The sequence below is a fragment of the Dermacentor albipictus genome, chromosome 3 (assembly GCF_038994185.2).
Source record: "Dermacentor albipictus isolate Rhodes 1998 colony chromosome 3, USDA_Dalb.pri_finalv2, whole genome shotgun sequence".
Lineage (NCBI taxonomy): Eukaryota > Metazoa > Arthropoda > Arachnida > Ixodida > Ixodidae > Dermacentor > Dermacentor albipictus.
The window spans coordinates 126,932,033-126,942,188 of record NC_091823.1 but is presented as its reverse complement, the minus strand read 5'-3'; the positions used below and the strand labels follow the sequence as shown (position 1 = coordinate 126,942,188).

General features: G+C 47.8%; 1 protein-coding gene across 1 annotated transcript in view; it reads right to left on the bottom strand.

Annotated features, from left to right (window-relative positions):
- Positions 1–309: 309 nt before the first annotated feature.
- Positions 310–10,156, bottom strand: part of LOC135912858 (cytochrome P450 3A2-like) — a 77,911-nt gene continuing 68,064 nt past the window's right edge. The window contains exon 14 of the mRNA XM_065445432.2: positions 310–972. Within this exon, the coding sequence (XP_065301504.2) occupies positions 922–972 (51 nt within the window). The 3' untranslated portion in view covers positions 310–921. The remainder of the gene's footprint in view (positions 973–10,156) is intronic.

The following is a 10,156-nucleotide window of genomic DNA, read 5'->3' as shown; positions in this document are numbered from 1 at the left end:
GCGTTCCATGTCCGCGCAAGCTCTCGCCTGCTTTCTAATTGCCCCTGAGTAAGGCGATATCAAAACGCTCCACGCATCTCAACGCTCCCGCTTGCCCGCGAGCAGTCCATAACTCTATGGACGACTCAACGGCGTTCAACTGGACATTATTACTTCGCGCTCACAACTCACAAGAAGTACTTAGGTGTCCTCGGAATTTTTTATTAAAAAATATTATTGCGATGTGCCATGCAAAGCCGACTTGTAAAAGCACTGCACATGAAAGGTAATTTATTTGAACGTTATGTCACGCAATTACACAAAACCACATCTATTTAAACTGTAGCATTAGAGACTACAACTTAGAGCTAAATGAATAATTAAATAAACAGTAAGACATAGACTATAAATATTGTTCAACAGTATATATGTCTTGCAAAACACAGATTACTCAGCTTATGCTCGATGACCGAGCTGACAGAAATGTCCGAGTTCAGACATTTTCACTAACATATTACTAATTAGACCAATAGATAAACCCAATTACACATACATGAATTATCATAATATATAAATGATGTTAAACCATGTACGTATTATTGGGATTGGAGTCAAAGTTTCTTCACGTGGCGGGCCGGGTCATATTGCTTAATTCCGATCGATCAATTCTGTAAAGCAAGTGAGTGCAACTCTGATCTGCGTAAATAAACATCTAATCAATGCACAAAATCTGTACATATAATGTTTGCTAATAGATATCTCTTAGGCACACTGACCTCTTAATGCAACAGCGCATGATATTCAGCTCCTTGTTGATTCTGCATAATTTGGGCTACACCATTCTGATATGGACTCTCTCATGCTCCGTCTAACATATCATGGAATTAGGACCAAAGTAATAGCTCTCCACAGAATAACCGATCAACAGCTTCCTTCTTTTGCTTAAGTTTCTTGCATTTGGGCTATTCCATTCTTATGACACACAGCGCACACCTGTAAAAAAAGTAAAGACAACCGGGTGAGTCGGTGTGGTAGCACGATGAAACAGCGTCCAAGACCAACACAAATAAATATTCCATTGTTATTGATTTCTTAGTACGTTGGACGATTGCACTAGTGTCATCTTGAAGGTGATAAATGTGAAACGCTTCAGTATCACACGGTTCAGTTAATTATGATTGCGAGCAAGAATGTTAGTGTGACACAAAGGAGAAGTACAGAGTGTGAGCACCGTGATCTGAACAAGGCACACTCGTGCTCTCGTAATCTCAGGTTAACGCATCTTCCACCCTACGAAGACGGAGCGAGCACGACTGCACGGTTGCACCACAGTACTTACATATGTGCAATTACAGAGAAGCTGTCTATGGCTAGCAACCCGGGGGTGTAACTTCGACAGAAAATTATCATCATCAATGGCTCATACCACCAAATGCAATGGTTCATGCCCCCGTAAGGCAAAGGCTACAAGCATTCAGGAAATTGAAGCGAACAGTGCATGCATTCTTTGGAATCATACATGTAACGTACAGAACAGCCATACGTTTCATAAAGAACAAGCTTGAAAGAAGCATCCGAACCACATAACTGATGATCAGGCGATCATGCCATTCGAAGCACGTAGCGCTTAACGCATAGGTTTCCCGGTAAAGACGGCTTTTGCTCAAGCTGCCACGGCGACAGCAGCTTGAATGCAGCAAACGAAGCAGGGTGTGACGTAACTACACTTTCGTATCTAAAAGAAGAACCTGCCATAACTGATTTGTGTTGGGACAGTGCTAGGGCAGGCTACGTATAGTGCTGAAGAACAGTGTGCATACCAGGCGCGGCCAATTTCTCTTCTCTCTGGTCCACTCTTTGTAGGCGCACGAAGCATTGGCGCAAACCAAGTCGTGCACCGTCGAGATGCCTTAGGCTGATAATTAGGCAAGAAGAGAAGAAGAAGAGAGAGAGAGGAAAGGGGAAAGGCAGGGAGGTTAACCAGAGAAAAAAAATCCGGTTGGCTACCCTACGCTGGGGAGAGAGGGGAGGGGGAGGTAAAGTGGAAACAAAGTAGAGATAAGGAAAGGAAAGGAAGGAGCATAGACACACAATCACAATCGGTCACTGTCACCGAACACTGTCATCGCACAGCACACTGACACTTGGTGCAGTATCAACATCTGTTCAGGCTACAGTCGCCTGTCCAGTTCTGTCGCCCTCAAGAACCGCAACAGTGCCCTCGTCGCCCTCTGCTGCGATGGCTTATGATGGCGGTATCTGAAGATGAGTTCCTCTGTGAGAGGTCTTTGGTCAAAGCGCGCTATCGCGGTTGCAAGTGATTGTCTCTGTAAAGTATATCGAGGACAGTCACAAAGAAGGTGTTGAAAAGTCTCCTCGTTACGGCAGTCCTCACACGAGGCGTCGTCGGCCCATCCAATTCGGTAAGCGAAAGACTTGGTGAAAGCCACCCCTAGCCATAGGCGACAAAGCAGGGTAGCTTCGCGACGACAGAGCCCAGCTGGAATACAAAGGCGTAGGGAGGAGTCAAGATGGTGCAGTCGGTAGTTGTGAAAACTTCCAGCGTTCCACAAGGATAACGTGATGTGACGGCTGATCATTCGAAGTTTTCGAGCGGCATCTGTCCTTGATAACGGTATCGGCTCCTCTTCGTCCCCTTGAAGAGCCGACCGAGCAGCGTTATCAGCGTGTTCGTTCCCTATGACTCCGCAGTGACTTGGAAGCCACTGAAATGTCACGTGGTGTCCTTTCTCAGTTACGGTATGAATGAGTTCTCTAATCTCAAATACCAGTTGTTCGTGTGGTCCGCGCCGCAGGGCCGATAGCAAAGATTGCAGTGCAGCCTTGGAGTCACTGAATATTGACCACCTTCGAGGTTGTTCTTGGTTGACGAGACGAAGTGCAGCGCGAAGGGCTGCAAGTTCCGCGGCCATCGTTGTCGTTGGGTGACATGTCTTGAAACTGATGGTGGTGGCTTTCGCTGGGAAGACCACGGCTCCAGAGGAACACTGGAGAGTTGCCGATCCATCAGTATAAATATGTACGTGTTCGGCGTACCTCTCGTGCAAAAGAAGCAGAGTTAGTTGTTTAAGAGCTGGTGATGACAGCTCAGATTTTTTCCTGATTCCTGGTACGGTGAGATGCACTGCGGGTCGAGCCAAACACCATGGAGGAATCGATGGCTTAGTTGCGGGGGTGTAGCCTGATGGGAGGCAATTGTAATACTCCGAAATCATAGTACAAAAAGCTGCCTGCGGCCTTTCTGATGGTAGTGTTGCCAGATGGTGGGAACAGGCACGGGCAACGTGCCTAATGTGCACTCTCAACACTTCTACCGCAATGTGTGTTTGTATAGGTTGGTCCTGAGCAATCGCAATAGTCGCTGCTGTCGATGTGCATTTTGGCAAACCAAGACAAACCCTGAGAGCCCGAGCTTGAATAGCCTGTATAGCACGAAGATTTGTCTGGCAGGTGTTGGTCAGTACGGGCAAACTGTACCTCAAGAAGCCCAGAAAAAGAGCCGTGTACAATTCCAACATTGCATGCACTGACATTTCCCAAGTCTTTCCTCCCAGAAACTTGAAAAGTTGGGAGATTGCTGTCAGACGCTTTTTCAAGTAGGTAACGTGCGGGCTCCATGAGAGATCTCTATCAATGATTATGCCAAGAAATTTGTGAGTCTTCTCATAAGAAATTATCTGGCCATTTATTGATACGGCGTAGGGTGTCATTGGTTTGCGGGTGAACGCCATCAGTGCACATTTGTCTGACGAGATTTCAAGACCTTGGTTGCGGAGGTATAGAGCTGTTAGAGTAGCAGCTTTTTGAAGTCTTGCACGTATCTGAGGACGTGTCACACCTGAGGTCCATATACATATGTCGTCGGCGTACATTGATACCTTGATCGCTGCTGGCAGATGATCAACGAGACCGATGAGTGTGAGGTTAAATAGGGTAGGGCTTAGTACACCGCCTTGAGGTACACCTCGGTACGTGTAGTGTAGTGCGGTTTTACCATCACCGGTACAGACAAAGAACGATCTCATAAAAAGGTAATGAGAGATCCATTGGAAAACTCGACCACCTAGGCCAACCATCTCAAGAGCATCGAGGATAGCCTCGTGAGATACGTTATCGTATGCCCCCTTGACATCCAAGAACAGAGCTGCAGATAATCTTTTGCGTGACTTTTGAAGCTGGACGTACGTAGCGAGATCAACAACACTTTCTATGGAAGAGCGATCTCGACGAAAACCAGCCATGCAATTCGGTAACATGTTGTAGTGCTCCAGGTACCACTCCAAGCGGGAAAATATCATCTTTTCCATTATCTTTCCCACACAGCTGGCCAGTGCTATTGGGCGGTATGAGGTGGTTTCAAGTGGGGACTTGCCTTGCTTCAGGAGAGGGACCAAGCGGCTTATCTTCCATTCTTCGGGAACCATGCCATCCTGCCAAGATAAGTTGTAGAGATGTAACAGTTCTCTCCGTGCGCCATCACTCAGGTTGTTCAAGGCGCGGTAGGATATTCCATCTGGTCCCGCGGATGAAGAACGCCTGCATAGAGCAAGAGCCGCTTCTAGTTCCTCCATTATGAATGGAAGATCCATGCGGCCGTCACGTGAAACAGGGATGCGACTGGGGGCTGGAAAGCCTGGACCGGTTGCTTGGCCAGCGATCCTTGCACAAAAGTCTTCTGCAACATCAGCCTCTGGCCGTCCCTGGAAGAGCGCCAGCGCCTTGAATGGGAAGCGTTGTTCAGGGAAGGAACGTAGACCACGAATGGTTCTCCAGATGTGGGAAAGTGGCTTTCGGGGGTCTAGTGACTGGCAAAATCTTGCCAAGTGCACGTTAATGTAGCCTCGTGAATAACCTAACCCTACGTCACAATGGGTAATCGCTCTAGCTGTCGTTTACAGCTTCGCGGTCCAACCGCCTTCACAGCGTGAATTGGAGACAATTTTTTGTTGCAGAAATTTCACACTAGCTCGGCTATGTCCCCCCTGCGTTCGACGCGTACGCTCTAGGAATGGCGTTAAGAATCTCGCACAGCAAGATGGAAGGATGTCAAACCCCAGTGGCCATGGCGGAGTGTGTCCGTCTCCATGGAGAGCGCAATCGCAGGAGATTGAGGCAAGCGCAAGAGTCCCAACAATCTACGAGTGTGTGCGCGTGTGTTTGTGCGCGTAGTGAACGTGGCCGTAACGCTAAATGGTGGAAGCGCCTCACATCGTCAACGAGTGCGGTGATTTAGAGAGGAACAGTAACTGAAAATCCAAGTATTCGTAAAAGAAAAAAAAAGGAACAGAGCAGTTTATATTTTACATTCACTGACACATTACAAAAATGTTGGGTTGCTCTGCATAACCACCGAAACAAAATGCCGTGCAGCATAAAAGCACCGTTTTTCCATGAGCCAGCATACCTGTACTTTGTACCTGAGTGATTTAGGCGCCAGCGAAGACGGTTGGAATTTGAGCTCAATGCTTTAAGTGTGGGATAAACATACATCAGAACGCGACGAGATGTCTGAGTCAGCCTTCCTTATCGCTGCAGGACAAAGTGTCAGTTCTGGATACAGACAAGGCATAACAGTTGCTTCCTTTTTATTTGTTGAATTATTTTCTTTCAGAGAAAGTGTCCGTCATCATTTGTCTTCGCAGGCTGTTTAATGAATTAGCTCGTGCGGAATAGATGTTGCCATGCCGCGTTCTTTTACCTCACTGCTGCGAACCAAGCGCTTAGTTTGCCAGCGCTCGTGCCACTTGGTCCTCCATCCGTTCTTGCCTATATTTCCTGCTGAAGTTTCATCACGAATGCGCACCAGCTTGCTTAGTTTACTTATTCTTTAAGGCTAGCTGACGAGTCGAAACGTACTGCACCAGCCATTTTTCCCGAAGCAATTAGCCGTTGGCGAAGCCGCGAGTGCGTTCTTTCATCGACTCTACCCCATTTGCAACGCAGTTAAACACACGAGGAGAGAACTAGTTGGAAAGAGCGTAGGGTACGTTTACACCAATTAGCGCACGCGCGCGGGGCAAAAAAAGAAAAAAAGAAAGAAAGAAAGTTTGCAGAGGCGCAATACGAGCGAAGTTGTAAGCGAGCGTGAGTCAACCAAACGGCCTGTTTAAATTCGGATACACCGCGATACACTCCGGCCCCTCGTACGTACGACTGTTCTCGCGTATCCTCCGGCTACGAACGCAGTACGTGCGCAGGCGGCGAGTAGGTGTGCGGGCTAGAAAGAAAGAAAGAACGACGAACAAAAGTGGAAACAAAAAAAAGCGAGCTGGTTTCGCTCGAAGAGTAGCGGGCGCGCTTCAGAGGTCGGTGCGCTGAAATTGCTCACCGCGCGGCAGCGCGAGTGCCGTATACTATGCCTGCTTTCGTGTACAACGAGACGAACACTTTGCAGCGACCGAAGAGATACAAAAGTGCGCTTCTACTGTTTCGAAACAACACCTTGGCCGCTAACGACGCGAGAAAGGAATGAGCGAAGAGAACAACGCGCGTTTCAAAGAGACGCACGAGGAGCCAGACACGAGATGCAAGAGGAGAGCTTAGGAGGCGAGAGAGAGAGATGGGACGAGAGATCGTCATGCGTCGACTTTCAGCGGACACTCGCGTGTTTGTTTCGCGGCGATACTATACGCTACAGTGCCGCGGAGGTGCTCCGAGAGGTAGACAACCGCAGAGCAGGGAGGAGAAGGTTGGGCGCAGTTTGTCTCGTAATCAGCCAAAAATATATTCCACGTGGCTGTTGCGGCCTCAGCGTTAGAGATGACTCGGAGGGCGACACGTGGTGGTAGCGGCAGCAGCGTGCCCCACGGTCGTCTCGCTTCCTGGTGGCGTTTGTTCGACGACCGCCGCGCACGGGGTTGGGGTGCGAGGGAACGCTGGTGCGGGGAAGGGGGAGGGACTGGCTGCCGACGGCACGGTGACCGGGAACGACGATGACCGCCCCCTCCCCCGGCTCGCGCGCAGAACGAAAAACGCGGCGTCGTCGCTGTGGCGGTCGACCGACGCCGCCACCACCACGTCCAGGTCAAGAAATGCGGCTTTGGGAATGGGCCCGCCAAGCGCGTCGCACGGCGTTGACCGCGGCGACGGGCCAGAGCGCAAGGACCTGGGCAGGGACGAGGAGCGGCGCTTATCGGTCGCGGAAGAGAAAGTGGCCCCGCGCCGGCGGCTTTCGGCGGTCGCGCGCTTGTTTCCAACAACGTCGCCCGCGCCAGGCCGATCCTTTCTTACGCGCGCGCCGAGAAACAAGAAGAGGCGGTGAAACGCCGCAGCTGAATGGGCAGCCGACAATGGGCCCTCTGCTCCGCATCCAGCGGCACGTGGGCGGCAGTGTTTTGCCGCTGCTGCTGCCTTCGCTTCAGCTGCCTGCCAACTGTGGCTTCTCTATCTCGGAGGCCCCATCAATAGAGGGCGCACGCTTCGCGAACGCGGTTTGCTCTGCTGGTGCAGAGCAGTCGTCCCGACGATGCCCTGTGGCTACCTTTGGCTTTAAGTGCAGGTCGATGACAACGCGATCTCATTGTCATTGACACAATCACCCCCGCACCGTTAAAAACCGGCCGGCTATTAACGTTCATTAGTGATCGAAACACCGAAATGCGAGTTCGCTTCCACAGTTGCCAGCGCCGTGGAACGTGAACGCGTCATTAATTGTGGGCTGATAAGTCAGTCATTCAAAAGTCGCCTAATCTTTAGCGTTCTTAATCCACCTTAGCGTTAACGTACCAATGGAATTTTATTATTGTCGTTGACACTTGTGTACCAACCCCTCTTGCGTTGCGATTGCAGAACAAGTGCGGCAATTATTTACCCCACAAAGGGGCAGAGCACATTATTATATTTATGTAACTTGCTTCACGAAATGATAAGCGCGGCAAAAGAAAGAAAATAGTAACGCGAGGGTGCTGGGTATCTAGGAGTTCGAAAAAAAAAAGTCGGCAAGTCTCTTATAGTGTATATTGTATGTACAGTGTATATACAATAGTGATCTAGTGTATATTGTAGTGTATATAGTGTATATTGTTTCTTACCAATTTATTTTATTTAAAGAATAATAAACTGAATAAACTGAAACTAAATAAACTGAACTGAAAGCTAAAGGAATGCAAGAATAGCGCGCGTCCCCTGTATTTCTCGTTTTCAGAGGAATGGCGAGTCCTCCATGAATTGGCCACTCAATTAAAACTTACGAATAATCTGACGGCAATCATCTGCTGTCAGTGTAACTACTGACACGTATACTGTGCTTCATTATTTGCTGTTTTCAGCTTTCTCTTCCCTTGTTCGCTTTGCAAATTTCATGATCGTAACCCATGGCAACTTTTATGATCACTTTGCGACATTGTGTTGGTAACCTGAGCATAATAACATTGGAATGTACCAACTGGCTTTCGTTTTAATGTTTAACATCGATAACGTTATAACCGGTACAAACAACTTATGGCAGCACAGCTACCCATAAACTGGTTCTCATTTTATATTTTCGATCCACTCATGGAAGTTTATTATAGGCACACGTACAAAGCGTTTGCGCTTTCACTGTTCATTCCGTGCTTCTTTTTTTCTCGTTCTGCAAGTCATCATCATCCAGTCCTTAAGGACACTAAAGAGAAGCACTAAATTAGCGGAGACCGATAAATCATTCGTCCAAAACTATATTTAATTCGTGGTAATGAATTGGTTATAGGAAGAACTTACTTAGGGTGAAATTTTCAGTTTTTCGTAATTTTGCGCCCAAACACTAACGCTGGTAGCTGCCTGTGACATCATGAATTTCAGTTTTTTTTTAAATTGGTGAATTTTGTTTTTGAAATTTGGGGAGTTCAGTCTCTGGCTCTTTTTGAATACAGTGTAGTCCAACCTTAACGATAAACACTGTGTAAGTCCCCAGGAAACGTTGTCAATATTCAAGCGGTCATGGCGAGCACTGTGCAGGGACTTCAAGGTTTTGTTGACAACCACCTTTCGTTTTCTTGTCTTTTCTCGCTTACCAAGACCCCCTTCGTTGTAAGAGGGCCTTTTCTTTTGTTATCGTTGAAGAATAACTTACAAATAGAGTTCAGATTAGTTTTGGCTTTTAATGTCCCTTGAATGTGACGAGTTCACGATTACACAGAGCTAAGATTGTACATGCGTAGCGGCGGCAATTCATTGCGTTTTCTTTTACAAATCCTAGATGGCGCCCAGGAGCAACCTGCGCGGTCAAATGTGTGTCGCCAGATGCAGCGAGAAAGGGCCGTCGCTTGCCTTCCTCTCGAACTGCGCTGCCACTCTCTCGCCTGGAACCCCCAGATGCACACGCAGTGACCGTTGCAACGACGTTCAGTATCAGCAAGGTCGTATACGTTTACTATACGTGTTTACAACGAACGCAACGGCGTGTACAAATGCTTCTGCAAAAGAACACGCGCAACAACCGCTGATTGACAAACGCAAATTATTCTTGCGATGGTGAGAACATAACAAAGAAAACCAAAAGAAGGCGTTCAAATAACGATGAACCTTGAGCGCGGCGCGGAGGACAAAAAAGAAAAAAAGAAGAAAAGAAAACAAAGAAAGAAGATGACGCTTATCACTGCTGTTCTATTCGAAACACTTTACGAGCCGCTGGTAACACGTTGAAGGTCGTAGCGCATTTTCAGAGTGTAATGCAAGCTAGACAGAAAAAGAAATACAACGACGAATCTGTCGCTCACTATGGTGGCTCGACATGCAAAAGCACATGGCGAGGTAATTGTGTCTTTGACATTACGAATACGCAATAACTAGTTCAGCATAATGGTGTCATTTTAATGAATCCTTTCGTGCCCCGTATAGCGGCACTAAGCGCGCATGCTCATCTATTGCAGCTACATGCACAGTTGCCACCTGAGTTGGGTGCTGGGTAGCAACGGTCCGTTTAGACAAAAGTGTCCGTTTTGAAATTGAATTCCTCTGTCGCACTTATTCTGGTTTTGCGTTAAATGTTTATACTTCAACCCTTCAGCGCACAACTGAAAATTTGTGCCAGTCGGAAACGTGGGAATGCATTCGCAAACCTAACTCTAGATAGAAATGACACAGTTAACAGCGCTTGCTAGCGCACGTGCAAGAGTGGAAAGTTGGACTTCTTGGTAGTGTATAACGTTACGTATACACACAGTTTGGGGCACAAGAG